Raw genomic sequence first — 17,830 nt, forward strand, 5'->3', positions numbered from 1 at the left:
ATTCCTAGATACATAACAGCCCTCCCCTTTTTAGTTCATTAGTGCAACAACAACAATTAACATTTATGCAACAGATTCCCTGATATGTTTCCATACATACACAACTCAATAAGTCTCTGTGGTGGACATCAAATTCTTCTTGGTAGAATTTGGCGTTCTTGAACTTGGCTACTTGCAACCTCAGAAGTATCATCATTCCTTTCTGTAGATGGTTCTTCTTGAGTAGTCACTTCAGTATCTGTCACTATACACATTGAAGAGTCCTCAGAAACAGAATTTAAACTCAACTGTCTGGTCTCTGTTCCAAAGTATAGCTCTCTAGGTCTTCCGAAGATAGAACCTGTTGAGATGTTTCTGGAAACACACTTTGTGCAAGTAACTGATCAGCATGACATCCCCAAACTCTTTCAGCATCCGTCTGTATGGTGTATGATATTTCATAGCTGGCCCCCGTTTCTCATTGGTGATGTATTTCCTTAGCTAACACTTTCTCTCCCTGGTTGAATACTCACTTTTTAGAAATGTTTTCCCTCCTAACAATTTGTGCTTGTTGTCGTTTGACAATCTCTGAAGTATTAAGTGGAGTTAACAAATCAAACTGTGTTCGTAGATTCCTCATAAACACCAGCATTGCCAGTGAACTTTCCGTGGCAGCATGTACAGGGTTACAATAAGATATTAGAAATTTGTTTACTCTTCTTGGATGTTCCTTGGTCTTTTGATGCTTTGATAGAATGCTTTAATGATTGCAGAAAACATTCAGCCAATCCATTCATTCATTGCAGGATAATAATAGAGCTGACTTGATATCATGTATACCGTTCAAATAGTCCTCAAACTCCTTCGAAGTAAATGCATACCATTATCACTGACAACCTGTCACAGTGTTCCAAATCTTGCGAACACCTCGTCTAGTTTCTCAATGCTCTGCTCAGTTGTCGTTGACTTCATTAACACAACTTCTGGCCATTTTGAGTGCACCTCCACAATCACTAAGTACATGTGATCCTCCTGGAAACCAGCATAATCAATGTGTACTCTCTGCCATGGCTGTGTCGGGCATTCCCACGGATGCGATGGTCGAGTGTTCCTTAGGTTTGCACAAAGTTGGGTAGGTGGATTTGCCATGCTAAGTTGCCCCTTAATTGTGGAAAAAAAACATTGGTTACTCTAAATTTTTAAAAAAGTTTTGTAAAAGGTTGGCATTGCCCAACTTTCTCTTCATCTTGAGCTCCTAATCCTGGCCCCTAAAAATAACAGTGTGCCAATTCCTTCATTATTACCATGCCAGGAAGTCCCTCATGCAGTTGGTCAAGGACTCTACCAAGCAAGCACGGAGGAATAATCACATGGATTCCCCACAATAGAACTCCATGCAGTTCTGTCAACTCAACGTTTTGTGTGATGTAGGGCTTAAAGTCTGGATTTTTCCTATGAACACCTGACAGCTTTCCTTTTTGGACCAAGTCCATTACCTTCCCCATCACTGAATCTGTTCTTGTATAACTTTGAACTTGAGATGAAGTCACAGATACACTATTCACGAGCGAGAAATATAAAATATTGACAATGTTCTTCAGGGTCATGCTTGACTTGTAACAGCAATCGTGATGGAGCATGCTGCTCTGACTTGCAATATTGGTTATCATAAGTGTGCCGCCAGTATCAATGACCATCTCTGCAATTTACAAGCTGCCAAAGGAGGTATACCTTTAGACGCCCCAAAGATTGTAGACAAGGGTCGATGATCCGTTAAAAGGGTAAAATGACGCCCATAAAGGTAATGGTGGAACTTTCTTACACCCAAAATAATGCTCAAAGCTTATTTTTCTAACTGAGTAAAATTCATTTTTGCATTAGTAAGTGTGTATGAACATTGTATGAAGCACATGTTATCAGTCATTCTTCTGAAGGCATGATGTGTGAGGCGACTGAACCACCCCATAAGTTGAGGTATCGCATGCAGGTTACAAATTCATCTTGGGAGAATAATTGTCATGTGAGAGTACCTTTAAGAAATGGGTGCTTCAGAAATGTACCTTTAAGAAATGGGTGTTTATCAGTGATGTCAGTGTGGGTGGAGATGGGCTTTCTGTCCGCTTTTTACTTTTGTTTTAGGCTGTTTGCTGCAGGGTGTGTTTTAGTTTTGTTTTCAGTGTTGGAGCTGAAGCCAGACAGAGCAGGTGGACTGTTGATCTCTCTGCCATGAAAAGACTATCTCTTGATCGTTTGGTGAATTCAGAATTATAAGTGTTCTCAGTAGTGAATGTAAACCTAATGTGCTTCTGTTAAAAGGTGTTTTTTTTTGTCTTCTGGATGTTGGTTGGGAAGTTATTAAGGATTACTTGGTGTTTTATTCTTTGGGGGTTGTATTTGAATTGATGGTTGCTATGTTTTAAAAAGGTTAATAGAATAAACATTATTTTGCTTTAAAAAATACTTTTCCATTTCTGCTGTACCACACCTGTAGTGTGGGCCATGTGCTCCCCATACCACAATCTATCAAAAGTTGTGGGTCAGGTGAACTCCATGATACACTTTGGGGTTCCCCAAACCCTGGCCCATAACATAATGAACCAATATTTCAGTCAAGCTTCTTTCACTTCATTGTCTGCATTCTCACATTCTTCTGACCAGTGCCATGCCTGTTTGACGCACAGCAACGTGTGTAAAGGCTTCAATTGTGTTGCGAAATTAAACACAAAATTTACCATAATAATTAATCAATCCTAAAAATGACCTTTTACTCTGTCACATTTTTGAGGATGTGGTACCTTTTAAGATTGCTGACATTCTCTTCAACTCTTTGTGTAAACCATATTTGTCGATAATATGACCAAGGTAAATTATGTATGACTTGAAAAAGTCATCACTTTTCTTCTTAACTCTGTAACCGCTTCAGTGTAGCTCCCAAATTCTCTAAGTGTTCCTGTTCACTTGACCTGTTCACTTGAACAGTGTGTCATCTAAATAACATTGCACTCCATTCAACCCACTTATAACTTGATGTGTGGATCGTTGAAAAAGAGGAGGTGCAGATGTTCTGGAAGGAAGTTGTTTGCAATAAAACACCTTTGTGAGATTAATCCAGTGGTATTGTCGCTGGATTAGTAATAACCAGGGTAATGATCTGGGGCCCAGGCTTCAAATACCACCACCATCTGTGTGCGTGCAAGTCTGGTCCCAAGAATCTTCTGATGCTCCTGATGCCATCCTACAGTTAGTCAAAGAAATCTTCTTTCCAGCGATTTTTCTGCCTCAATCCCCATTGTCATTTTCTATCCTGCTATATTTCTTTGTTACCACAAAGAGAAATGTTATGGAGGTGCCTTCATGATGAGAGGTTTGTTAAGGGTGTTGTTCATACAATCAAGATGGTGATCTGCTCAAAGCACGCGCACTCTGCTGAGGTCAGTACACATCACATGATGCAGAACGAACAAGAATGTATTCCCAGATACTTGATAGCTACACTGCTCCCCTTTTGATTAGTGCCATTTGATCTTTAAGTCCACTTAGGAAGGTACATGCGACATTGGTTTTATCTTTCATCTGAAAGATGGCATCGCTGATAATACAGCGCTCCTTCAGTATTGTAGTCGTGTGAATCTAAATTATGTGCTCAAGTCTCCGGAATAGGGTAGATCCCACACCATTCCGTCTCATCAGCAAGTACTATCACCGAGCCATATCTGACATAGCTTTGTAAATCTTCAAACTAATTTGGTGTTCATCAAACCAAGCATGAGAAACTGTCTCAATTGCTTCACCTCAATAATTTTATGTATTGCATTAATTTACCACGTCACAAATGGAGCTACCATGAGTTGAATGTAATGCTATTCATTCAGATAAAAGTACAGATGAAAGTAGATTATTATCAAGAGTTTGCTAATGTTTTTGGAGTCCTAGTCTCTCTTTTTAATGTTCCTTTTAATTGCTGGCAAAGGTCTGATTTGCTACGTAGTTGTTTGTGCTACAATATGATTTAAGCACTCCCTCCATAAATGTTTGACATTAAATATTCTGTAGCTGCAGAAATAATTTGATGTGTAATGACTTGTATAGTTTCAAGCCACCGTACTTGTAAATATACAACCAATCAGACTGGCATCAACCCTTTGCAATTTTAGCGCTGGCATATGAGTGTTTAATCATTTTAAATCTGGAAAGTTAAATATGAGAATGCTCTTCACTTTTATCAGTTAGGGTTACTGAAGTGACCATTCTCTTATGATGAGACAAAATATAAATTTAAATCGCAAAGCCAAAAGATGAGACAAACCATTTGAACCACCTTGGCTTGTGCACCCAAAAGGTTGCCATAATTTTGAGCTTCCCATCTCCATTGTATATCAAGCTGTACAAGACACTAGTAAGGCCACACTTGGAATACCGTGTCCAGTTCTGGTCACCCTATTATAGAAAGGATATTATTAAACTAGAAAGAGTGAAGAAAAGATTTGACCCGGAACTTGGTTTGCGTTGTAAGGAGAGGCTGGAGAGACTGAGACATTTTTCCCTGAAGCGTAGGAGACTTGGGGGTGAAATTATAGAGGTCTATAAAATAATGAGGGGCATAGATAAGGTCAGCATCTTTTCCCAAAGGTAGGGGAGTCTAAAACTAGAGGGTGTAGGTTTAAGGTGAGAAAGGAGAGATACAGAAGGATCCAGAGGGACAATGTTGTCACACAGAGGGTGGTGAGCATCTGCAATGAGCTGCTAGAGGCAGTAGTAGCGGCGGTACAATTTTGTCTTTTAAAAACATTTAGACAGTTATATGGGAAAGATGGGTAAAGAGGGATACGAGACAAATGCGGGCAATTGGAACTAGCTCAGTGGTAAAATCTGGGCAGCATGGATAAGCTGGGCCGAAGGGCCTGTTTCCATTCTGTAAACCTCTGATCCCCTCAGTCAATTATGACAATAAATTGTTTAATGATTTCAGCGTCCAATACTCTCAATGATTCTATGTATTAATCAGTCTTTGTGTTTCAAGTCTCAAATTTACCCGTTAGTTTGAACCTGTGTCACATGCCTACTTTCAAGGCTTACTTTTCTATAACATTTATGGTATTATTTAACTCCTGCAAAACCACCTGCCTTGCCTTTTGAACTTCAGCAGTCTACTTTAGAAGTCAATGCAGGTAACACCAATGAACGTGCAGGATGCGTTCAGTATTATATACATTCTAAAGCCAGAGGTCATAATCTTAAAATAAGCGGTAGCAAATTTAAAATAGATTTGAGGAAAAACTACTTCTCCCAAAGGGTTGTGAATCTGTGGAATTCGCTACCCCAGAGTGTGGTGGATGCAGGGACAGTGAGTAAATTTAAGGAAGAGTTAGACAGATTTTTAAATTGGTAATGGGTTGAACGGTTATTCAGAACGGTGAAGATGAGGCCAGGATGGGATCAGCCATGATCACATTGAGGATGTTTAGGCTCGGGAGGATAAATTGCCTACTCCTGTTCCTAGGTCATGTGTTCGAGGGAGGAGATGCTCTGACTGATTTGCAATCCAGCTCTGGTCTGTAGCATTGTAGGTAGCAGATGAGGAACATATCAACCATGATAGAATGGCAGTGCAGACTCGAAGGGTCAAATGGCCTAATTCTGCTCCTATATCTTATGAGCCTACTTTAAGACCAGGTAATTTAGTCTTTCCTGATAAGTGCTTAAAACATCTCCATTCTAGCATCATAGTTGTAAATCTTATATCCTCCTTGCTAGTGTCCCTATATCCTTTTGTCATATGAAGATTTGAATTGTTCACAATAATCAATTGATCTAACCAAGATTGTGTACAGTTTCAACATAATTGTGCTGCTTTCCAATTCTATTTCTTTGGAAATGAACCGGTGTTCTGCAATTTTTTGGCCTTAATAAAACTGTGGTACTACTTTCAACGTGTTGTAAATCTGTGCCCTCAATTCCTTTGTTGCTGACACCGTTTTAGAATTTTAAAAAAATATTTGATCTATATGGCCTCCTTATTTCTCTGATCAACATAGGCCTTCACATTTACGTTAAAAATCATTTGCCATTTAATCACCCATTCTGCAATTTTATTAACGTCTTGTATTTATCGCAATGTTCCTTGGTATTAGCTAGGTGCCAATTTGGTGTCACATGTAATGTAATGTTGAAAATGTATTTCTGATGCCCAAGTCCATCACTTACTGAAACAATTCAATTTGGATAACCGTGGTCTCCACACTGGCCTCTGTGGAACACAGCTTCCCATAGTCGGCCAACCCGAGTAAATATCTTTGTTTGATACTTTTGTCCCAACATTATCAATTCTGATATCTTGCACCTGACTCCATACTAGACTATTGTTTTTCAATAAGCAAAACTCCTAGGTTTTTGTATATTCTATATCAAATGTTGTAAATACTTGCCTTTTTTTTGTATTTATTGAAGCTATACCCATTGGTGGACACCGGAGGTGCTAATAAATTTACCATTGCCTTTTGATGAAGGTAGGAATAAATAGCTTGCATACTCGCTTGAACTGACAGGTGCTTTTCATTTACAAGTATTTGGCAGGTTATATAATGTAAACGATATATAACTTGCCAAACACTTAAGAACACCAAAAAGTTATTTAAAATTAAATTTACAGCATACTTAATTGTTACCCTCGCAGGTGCCATAATGATAATACTTCCGATGTATCTACCACATTTAGAATCCTGAATTGGCCTGCACCATAATGAATAAGGGAAATGTATAAGGGGCTGTTTAGCACAGGGCTAAATTGCTGGCTTTTTAAAGCAGACCAAGGCAGGCCAGCAGCATGGTTCAATTCCCGTAACAGCCTCCCCGAACAGGCGCCGGAATGTGGCGACTAGGGGCTTTTCACAGTAACTTCATTGAAGCCTACTTGTGACAATAAGCGATTTTCATTTCATTTCATAGTTTGAACAAGACATTTCTGTGGAGATCCTTCGGTGTGTAATGTCGATGTTTGTCATATTGAATACCATAGCTAATAAAACTGTGTAACACTTTATAAAAAAAATTAAAAAAATTTACCTTGAAAAATAAAATTTGGCATTTTAGGCGCAGTAACTTCTTGCTTCAAACAAATATGCTTGCTGTATTTGTAATACTTGACCAGTTTGTATGTTAAAACTGCAGCCTGGAATATTCTTTTAATGTTAATACGACATGTTATTATAATCATTCAGGTAATTAAATCTACAATTAAATATTTTCCTCTGTTCACATCTTTAGTTCCTTGCACTGAGAACCTTAAAAAAATGATCGTTGTGAAGAAGATGGATAAATCTGATGAAGAGATTGACATATATACTGAATTTTTCAGGCCATATGAACTGAGCTGTTTTGATGATACATTTTGTCTGACGATGACAAATTCAGCTAAGTATGTAATCTATTCCCACACTTGGATAACCCCTGCTGTGCCCAATGCCCCAATTGTGATGCAAATAATTTTTTTTAAACAACTTTAACCGTTTTATTTTCAGAATACTTAAGGACCACATCCTACAGTACCTTTATCCTTGAGACTTGATCAAATTTGCGAGAAGAGTTAATTGCACAGATGATGTACAGAAACTTCAGTGATATTTCTACCACTTTAGGAATTAGACCTTGTGCATTAAATTCTATTTAGAATGGAGCTAGAGCAGCATCAATGTCACATTCTATAATTGCCTGCATGGTTATAATGATCATTGCAGCCTCCTTTCTGACATTCTGCATAGTTGTGATGTTACTTGACTAGTACAGTGCCAGGGACCCGGGTTCGATTCCCGGCTTGGGTCACTGTCTGTGCGGAGTCTGCACGTTCTCTCTGTGTCGGCATGGGTTTCCTTCGGGTGCTCCAGTTTCCTATCTCAAGTCCCGAAATAGGTAATTTGGACATTCTGAATTCTCCCTCTGCGACCCTGAAAAGGCTCCGGACTATGGCGACTAGGGGATTTTCAGAGTAACTTCATTGCAGTATTACTGTAAGCCTACTTGTGACGCTAATAAAGATTATTATATCCCGGCTCTGTGTCACTGTCTGTGTGGAGTTTGCACATTCTCTCCATGCTTGCGTGGGTTCCGCCCCCACAACCCAAAAGATGTACAGGGTAGGTGGATTGGCTATGCTAAATTGCCCCTTAATTGGAAAAAAATTAATTGGGTATACTAAATTTTAAAAATAAAGATTATTATATTATTAATAAAATCCAGAGGTGGAAATTAATGTTCGGTGACATGAGTTCAAATCGTCCCACAACATGTGAGGGAAATTTAATTTCCATTAATTAAATCTGGAATGAAATGCAAGTCTCATCCATAATGATCACAAAGCCATCAGATTGTTGTTAAAACCCATCTGCTTCTCTAAACAGGAGAGGTAATCTGCTGTCCTCAACCAGTCTGGCCTACATGTAAACTACAAACCCATGGCAATGTGACTACCTTCTTATCTGCCCTTTGGAATGGGCTGGTGTGCAACTCAGTTGCATCAAACCACCACTGAGAAGTCAAACAAGAACAAAACCGGACTAATCAGCCAACATCGATCCAGGCAGTGGAAATGACAGCAGCCTGCATCCTGCTCAATCAACCCTTCAAAGTCCCCCTCACTAAAATACATAGGAAGATAGGACTTGGGAGCATGAGTAGGCCAGTCAGCCTTTCAAGCCTGCTTTGCCATTCTATAAAGTCATGGCTGATCTGATCATTGGCCTGCTCTCCACTTTCCTCGCTGCTTCTCATAACGCTATATACTAGGGCAGCACAGTAGTCAGCACTGCAACCTCTCCAGAAACCCGAGTTCAATTCCAGCCATGGGTGACTGTGGAATCTGCACGTTCTCCTCGTGTCTGCGTAGATTTTCTCTGGGTGCTCCAGTTTCCTCCCACAGTCCAAAGATGTGCAGGTTAACTGGGGTTACGGAGATGGGGAGGGGTAGTGGGCCTAGGTACGGTGTCCTTTCAGAGGGCCGGTGCAGACACGATGGGCCGAGTGGCCTTCATCTGCACTGCAAGGATTCTAATCTATTCTATGGCTCCCTTGTCTATCAGGAATCTTATCTAAATCGGCTGTGAATAAATTTAATGACCCAGCCTCCACTACTTCCTGGGAATGATCTGGGACTTGGGCCACAATTGGGAGAGGTGTCTCACAGACTAATCAAGCAACAGCTTGATGTAGTCATATACAGAAAATCAGACATTACAGTTAATGGGCAAGATTCAGCGGACTTAAAGTGAAGCAGGCTGTTGGGCGTGTTTAATGGGGTTGTTTCTCCGCAGCAGGAGCGGCGAGAAACACCCCGATATTCAAAGGCATTTTGCCATTGTTTTGGCCTCGGGAATTTCCCTCCACTGAGGCCTAACTTGGAGGGATGCTCACCAGCAGGAACTTAACTGGTGTTCGTAGATTTGGGGCACCATTTTGATCTGCATCCCTGATCTACCTTCCATCCCCCCGCCCCCCCCCCTAATTCACAAAGCCACTCTGGGCCAGAACCCTGGTAGTGCCACCCTGGGGAGCCCCTAGGTGCCGTTACGCCTGGTCCATGTTTGTGTGGACGATTGCTAAACGGTTCCCTGGTGAGGTGTCCCAGGTGTGTCCATTGAGTCCTGGGCGCTGGGTGAATCCAGCATCTGGGTATTTCATGGATCATTTAATTATCCAGATTGCACTGGGCGAAGCGAGCCAGGTGACCCGCGATCAGCCTGACACGGAGCCCGATTTGGCTTTGTCTTTTGCATTCACATGCTGGCATGCCCATCACTGAGGATTGGGATTTTTGTAGAGCGTCTATTCCACAGTTAGTTGTTTAATTATCCACCACCATTCATGATTGGATATGGTATGTGTATGTACTGCAGAGTTTTGATCTGACCTGATGGTGGTGGGATCACTTTGTTCAGTTCATGCTGCTTCCACTTCAAACACATGTAGTCTTGTGTTGTAGCTTCACCAAGTTGATAACTTATTTTTAGATATATGTGGCTCTGCATCTGGTATGCTCCTCTAGACTCATTCAACCATGGTTGGTGCTCTGCTTTAATGGCAATGAGGTATTTGTAACCATCTTCAGCAATTCTATTCACCACCAGCACACAGTGGCAACAAAATGTACCATCTACAAAATTCTCTGCAGTAACTTGCCAAAGCTCCTTCAACAGCACTTTTCAAACACAACGATAAGGACGATAGATAAATGGGGACATCACCACCTGGAGGTCTCCTCCCACACATCCTGACTTGGAACCACGTTGTCATTCTTTCACTCTTGTTGAGTAAAAGTCTTGGAATTCTCTCCCCACCCACACTGTGGGTGGGCTGCAGGTGTTCGAAAAGGCTCCCCAATGCATTTTCTTAAGGGCAGTTAAAGATGGGCAATAATTGCTGACCTTGAAATAAATGCTCACATCCCAAAAAAAATAATTAAAATATCAGTCATTCTAACTGAACAGTAAAAATTATATATTAAAAATATCGCATCAAATGAACTGTTGGCACAATAGTGTTTTTTGGGCTGTTGCCTGCAGCCCAGATCTACCTAGAGTGGCACGGAAGCACAGTAGTTAGCACTGTTGCTTCACAGCACCAGGGTTCCAGGTTCGACTCCCGGCTTGGGTCACTGTCTGCGGAATCTGCACGTTCTCCCCGTGTCTGCGTCAGTTTCCTCCGGGTGCTCCGGTTCCTCACAAATCCCGAAAGATGTGCTTGTTAGGTAATTGGATATTCTGAATTCTCCCTCTGTATCCGAACAGGCACCGGAATGTGGCGACTAGGGGCTTTTCACAGTAACTTCATTGCAGTGTTAATATAAACATACTTGTGAGAATAAAGATTATTATTAGGTGAACCGCGGGCACTGGTATTTTGGTACAGCTTCTGTTGAATTATGACCAATTTTGATGTATTTCTTGTTTGTTTTAAAATCAGAAAAGTGTGTGTTATTTTTGGCATTCCATAGCTTTCTTGTACTCTTTGTCTAAAGGGACTTCATGCCAAAGCATTTTGGAATTGACCCAAGTCCTTTCACTATTCGCAAGCCAGAAGAAACTGGCAAATCCATGTTGAGGTAAAGAACTGGTAACTGTATTTGGTTGTCTCTATTCATTTAACTGTAAAAAAACATTTTGCTTTTAATAGTCATTATTAATTTAACAAGAATTTATGTCTTGGAGGATATATACAATTAAATAAAACCGAAATACAAATGCAAAATACTGCTGATGCTGGAAATCTGAAATGAAAGCAGAAAATGCCGAAAATACAATGATTCTGGCAGCATCTGTGGAGAGAGAAACAGAATTAATGTTTCCGAACACAAAGCATTATTCCTCTTTGCTTTTCTTTTTTTTAAATTTCAGGTATTTTTGCATTGTCAGCCTTTTGTCCGATTTCTTCCTTTTGTTCTTATCCCTCCCTCTCTAGCCTCAAAACCTGTTCAACATTTTCATCATCTGGGGGGCCCAATTGGGATTGGGGAGGTGATCGACGGATTGGGGGCAATGCAATCGGGTAAGGCCCCGGGACCTGGTGGATTCCCAGTGGAATTTTATAAAAAGTTTTCTGGGTTACTGGGGCCGCTTCTGGTTAAGGCTTTTAACGAGTCCAAGGAGCTGGGAGTGCTTCCCCCAACACTATCACAGGCATTAATCTCCCTCATCCTGAAGCGAGACAAGGTCCCGGAGGGCTGTGGATCGTACAGGTCAATTTCCCTTTTGAATATAGATGCTAAATTGCTGGCAAAGATCTTGGCCACCCGAATAGAGGATTGTGTCCTGGAGGTAATCGGGGAGGATCAGATGGGATTTGTGAAGGACAGGCACCTGATGTCCAAAATTAGACCGCTTCTTAATGTTATAACATTTTCATCATCATAGTTGAGGTTTTGTGACTCAGCACAGGGAAAAAATTTGGATCCAACCCAAAGAATCATTTGATTTGCTTAATAATATCATGTGGCAGGAAAACAATACCGGCACCCACTTCTTGTATTTCCTTTAGTTAAACATGTGCCTCCAAAAACATTTAATAGGTGAAGATGATGCTAAGGTCATGCGCTAAGGTCATAAGGTATAGGAGCAGAATTAGGCCATTCGGCCCATCGGGTCTGCTCCACCATTCTATCATGGCTGATGCGTTCCTCATCTACCCACAATGTTACAGACCCAAGAGCTGGATTGCAAAATCAGCCAGAGCATCTCCTCCCTAGAACACATGACCTAGGAGCAGGAACAGGCAATTTAGCCTCCCAAGCCAAACACCCTCAATGTGATCATGGCTGATCCCATCGTGGCCTCAACGCCACCGTCCTGCCGTTCTCCATAGCACTTAAACCCATTACCAATTAAAAATCTGTCTAACTCCTCAAATAAGTTCAAAGTATAAAGGATTATATTTCACTGCCAAGTCCCAGCAGGAAAATGCCAAATAATTTGTTTATTTTCTCCAGCTTGTACAATTCATGCAGAATGTTGAATCTGCCGAAATTCATTTTGACAAAGTTTAATTGGCATGAACTGTTGAACAATGTTTGCTGAAAGGACCTGTTAAACCAAAGCTCAGTACCAGAAATTGCACTGATGTATATGGTATTAAATTGCCATTCAACGTCTGAAACAAAGAAATTCCTTCAGATCAGGGTGCAGCATTAGTTCACAAGAGTTTCTAGTCTTGCACTGATAAGCCTATTGCAAACTAAAGAATAAAAAAAGAAAACTTGCATCTGTGCAATGCCTTTCACAATCTCGGGACATTCCAAAGCACTTTACAGTTAATTGAGCAGTTCTGACGTGATGAAACGTCATAGACCTGAAATGTTGACTTTTATCTCTACTGATGCTGCCAGATCTGCTCAGCATTTTGATTTTATTTCAGTTTCCCAGCATCTGTAATTTTGTATTTTTGAACTGTTCTCCCTTTTGTAATTCAGTATCAGGTGTTGTTCAATTGGCAGCATTCTTTCCTCTGAGTCAGGTAAAAGAATTGTACACCGAAATCTAGGCTGACACTCCAATGCAGCATTGAGGAAGCACTGCACTGCCAGAGGTGCTGTTCTTATGGATGGTACAGTAAAGAATGTCCCCACTAGCGGATGTAAAAGATCCAACAGCCACTATTTTGAAGGGGTACAGAGTTATCCCCAATGCCCTAATCAATATTTATCCATCAATCAGCATCAGATTATCTGGTCATTATCACATTGGTTTGTGGGCATTTGCTGTGCACAAACTGGCTGCAATATTTACTACTTTGCAACAATGACTACACTTTGAAAATACTTTGGCAGTAAACTGCTTTCTGATGTCCTGAGGTCATGAAAGCTGTTCAACATTTTCATCATTGTAGTTGAGTTTATGTGACTGAGGATTTTGACTTCAAATCGAAAAATGGTTTCACTGTAACATATTATCTGCTTCATAGTATTAAGTGGCAGTAAAACACTGACAAGCACCTCTTAGAATCATAGAAGTTTACAGCATGGAAACAGGCCCTTCGGCCCAATCAGTCCATGCGCCCAGTTTTTACCATTAAGCTAGTCCCAGTTGCCCGCACTTGGCCCATAACCCTCTATACCCATCTTACCCATGTAACTATCTAAATGCTTTTTAAAAGACAATTGTACCCGCCTCTACTACTACCTCTGGCAGCACATTCCAGACACTCACTACCCTCTGAGTGAAGAAATTGCCCCTCTGGGCCCTTCTGAATCTCTCCCCTCTCACCTTAAACCTATGCCCTCTAGTTTTAGACTCCCCTACCTTTGGGAAAAGATGTTGACTATCTACCTTATCTATGCCCCTCATTATTTTATAGACCTCTATAAGATCACCCCTAAGCCTCCTACGCTCCAGGGAAAAAAGTCCCAGTCTATCCAGCCTCTCCTTATAACTCAAACCATCAAGTCCCGGTAACATCCTAGTAAATCTTTTCTGCACTCTTTCTAGTTTAATAATATCCTTTCTATAATAGGGTGACCAGAACTGCACACAGTATTCCAAGTGTGGCCGTACCAATGTCTTGTACAACTTCAACAAGACGTCCCAACTCCTGTATTCAATGTTCTGACCAATGAAACCAAGCATGCCGAATGCCTTCTTCACCACCCTGTCCACCTGCGACTCCACCTTCAAGGAGCTATGAACCTGTACTCCTAGATCTCTTTGTTCTATAACTCTCCCCAACGCCATACCATTAACTGAGTAGGTCCTGGCCTGATTCGATCTGCCAAAATGCATCACCTCACATTTATCTAAATTAAACTCCATCTGCCATTCGTCGGCCCACTGGCCTAATTGATCAAGATCCCGTTGCAATCCTAGATAACCTTCTTCACTATCCACTGTGCCACCAATCTTGGTGTCATCTGCAAACTTACTAACCATGCCTCCTAAATTCTCATCCAAATCATTAATATAAATCACAAATAACAGTGGACCCAGCACCGATCCCTGAGGCACACCACTGGTCACAGGCCTCCAGTTTGAAAAACAACCCTCTACAACCACCCTCTGCCTTCTGTCGTCCAGCCAATTTTAAATCCAATTGGCAACCTCACCCTGGATCCCGTGAGCTACCTACCATGCAGTACCTTGTCAAAGGCTTTGCTAAAGTCCATGTAGACAACGTCTACTGCACTGCCCTCATCTACCTTCTTGGTCACCCCCTCAAAAAACTCAATTAAATTTGTGAGACATGATTTTCCACGCACAAAGCCATGCTGACTGCCCCGAATCAGTCCTTGCCTCTCTAAATGCTTGTAGATCCTGTCTCTCAGAATACCTTCTAGCAACTTACCTACTACAGACATTAGGCTCACCGGTCTGTAGTTCCCAGGCTTTTCCCTGCTGCCCTTCTTAAACAAGGGCACAACATTCGCTACTCTCCAATCTTCAGGCACCTCACCTGTGGCTGCCGATGATTCAAATATCTCTGTTAGGGGACTCGCAATTTCCTCCCTAGCCTCCCACAACATCCTGGGATACATTTCATCAGTTATCTTGATGAAAGATACCTCTTGCAATTCCTTTAGTTAAAGATATACTAGCAAAAGCATTTAGTAGGTGAAGATGATCAGAGTGTAACTGATTATTTTCACTGCTAAGTCCCAGCATCAAAATTCTTCCCCCCCCCCCCCGCCCCCTCCGGGCAATCAGTGAAGAGAAGGCTGAAACATCTCCCCGCACAACCGCCTGCAGCCCTGGCCGGTCCGACACCTCGAAAATGGTTTCTAGGCACCCTGGTTCCATGTTCATGTGCATTACCCCTGAGATGGCCTTGAAAAACCCACTCCAATACTTCTCAACTTCAGGCAGAACCAAAATATATGAACATGGTTTGCGGGGCTCCTCCCACAGTGCTCACATACATCCTCCACTCCCACAAAGAACAATACAGCACAGGAACAGGCCCTTCGGCCCTCCAAGCCTGCACCGACCATGGTATCTGCCTAAACTAAAACCGTATGCACTGACGGCGTCCGCATCCTTCAATTCCCACCCAATTCATATATTTGTCTAGATGCCCCTTAAGTGCCGCTATTGTACCTGCACCCACCACCTCCCCAGGCAACGTGTTCCATATATTTACCACCCTCTGTGTAAACATTTTTTTAAAAACTTGCCTTGCACATCTGTTCGAAACTTTTCCCCATACACTTTAAACCCATGGCCCCGAGTACTTGACTCCTACCCAAGGAAAGGGCATCTGACTATCCACTCTGTCCATGCCCCTCATAATCTTGTAGACCTCTATCAGGGCGCCACTTAACTTCCGTCATTCCAGTGAGAACAGACTGAGTTTATCTAACCTCTCCCAGCTAATGCCCTCCATATCAAGCAACATCCCAGTAAACCACTTCTGTACCCTCTATAAAGCATCCACATCCTTCTGGTAATGTGGCGACCAGAACTGTATATCCAAATGAGGCCTAACTAAGGTCCTGCACAGCTGCAACATGGCTTACCAATTTTTATATTCAATGCCCTGACTGGTCGGTGAAGGCCAGCATGCCATATGCCTTCTTGACCACCTTATCCATGTGCGTTGCCACTTTCAGTAATCGGCGGGCATGCACGCCCAGATCTCTCTGCCTGTCAATACTCACAAGAGTTCTACCATTTACGGTGTAATTCCGACATGCATTGGACCTTCCAAAGTGCATTACCTCACACTTGTCTGGATTAAACTCCATCTGCCATTTCTCCCCCCAAGACTCCAACCAGTTTATAATCTTGCTGTATCCTTCGACAATCCTCTCCACTATCTGCAACTCCACCAATTTTTTCTATCGTCTGCAAACTTATTAATCTGACCAGCTACATTTTCTTCCAAATCATTTATATACACTATGAACAACAAAGGTCCCAGAACTGATCTCTGTCGAACTCCGCAAATCACAGCTTTCCATTCAGAAAAGCACCCTTCTACTGCTAACGGAAGGGTTGTCTTCTATGCCCAAGCCAGTTCTGTATCCAACTTGCCAGCTCTCCTCTGATCCCATGTGACTTCACTTTTTGTACCAGTCAACCACGAGGTACCTTGTCAAAAGTTTTTCTGAAGTCCATGTATACAACATCTACTGCCTTTCTCTCATCTATCATCTTTGTCATTTCCTCAAAAAACTCTTATCAAATGAGTGAGGCACAACCTCCCCTTCACAAAACCATGTTGTCCATCATTAATAAATCCAGTCCCAGGTTCGATTCCCTGCTTGGGTCACTGTCTGTGCGGAGTCTGCACGTTCTCCCTGTTATGTGTGGGTTTCCTCCCGGTGCTCCGGTTTCCCCTCGCAGTCCAAAGATGTGCAGGTTAGGTGGATTGGCCATGCTAAATTTTCCTTAGTGTCCAAAAAGGTTAGGTGGGGTTATGGGAATAGGTTGGAAGTGTGGGCTTAAGTGGGGTGCTCTTTCCAAGGGCCAGTGAGAACTCGATGGGCCGAATGGCCTCCTTCTGCACTCTAAATTCTATGATTTGTTTCCAAATGTGAGTTAAATCTTTTTCAATAATTTCCCTACCACTGATGTAAGGCCCACCGGCCTGTAATTTCCTGGTTTATCCCTGCTGCCCTTCATAAACAATGCAACAACAATGGCTACTCTCCAGTCCTCTGGAACTTTACCTGTAGCCAATGAGGATACAAAGATTACTTTTGAGGCCCCAGCAATTTCCTCCCTCAGTATTCTGGGGTAGATCCCATCAGGCCCTGGGGACTTATCTACTTTAATGCTTTTTAAGATGCCCAACACCTCTTTATTAATATCAACATGACTCAGAATATATATACACACTCTACCCTATACTCCTCATCCACCAAGTCCTTCTCTTTGGTGAATACTGAGGCAAAGTATTCATTTGATATCTCCCATTTCCTCTGTTTCCATACATAGATTCCCTCCAAAATTCCTTGAATGGACCAACCCTTTCTATGGCTCCCCACTTGCTCTTTACATATGTATAAAACGCCTTAGGATATCCGTTAATCCTGTTTGCCAATGACATTTGGTCCTGGCTTATAAGCAAAAACTGAAGCGGGAGAATCCGTCAAAGAAAGTTGTGCGTTGTTGGTCTGAGGAATCGGTAATCTCCTACGGCGGACTGGTCAGTATTTAAAAACTTGTGACCAGCCTGAACGAGTATGCCGCTACAGTAACTGACTTCATTAGTAAGTGTGTAGAAGACTGTGTGCCAAAGAAGCAAATCCGCATGTTTCCCAACCGGAAACCCTGGATGAACAAAGATATCCACTGCTTGCTGAAGTCTAGGTCTGAGGCGTTCAAGTCAGATGACCCTGACCTGTACAAGAAAGCCTGATATGATCTAAAGAAATCCATCA

At 41.9% G+C, this 17,830-nt stretch overlaps 1 protein-coding gene across 3 annotated transcripts in view; it reads left to right on the forward strand.

Moving 5' to 3' along the window:
- fig4a (FIG4 phosphoinositide 5-phosphatase a) overlaps positions 1 to 17,830 on the forward strand; it is a 234,962-nt gene that overhangs the window by 128,101 nt on the left and 89,031 nt on the right. For all 3 annotated transcript variants that reach the window (XM_072499995.1, XM_072499997.1, XM_072499996.1), the window contains exons 18-20: positions 6,427 to 6,485; positions 7,243 to 7,393; positions 10,985 to 11,068. In XM_072499995.1, the coding sequence (XP_072356096.1) occupies positions 6,427 to 6,485; positions 7,243 to 7,393; positions 10,985 to 11,068 (294 nt within the window). The remainder of the gene's footprint in view (positions 1 to 6,426; positions 6,486 to 7,242; positions 7,394 to 10,984; positions 11,069 to 17,830) is intronic.

Source organism: Scyliorhinus torazame, chromosome 4 (genome assembly GCF_047496885.1).
Source record: "Scyliorhinus torazame isolate Kashiwa2021f chromosome 4, sScyTor2.1, whole genome shotgun sequence".
Lineage (NCBI taxonomy): Eukaryota > Metazoa > Chordata > Chondrichthyes > Carcharhiniformes > Scyliorhinidae > Scyliorhinus > Scyliorhinus torazame.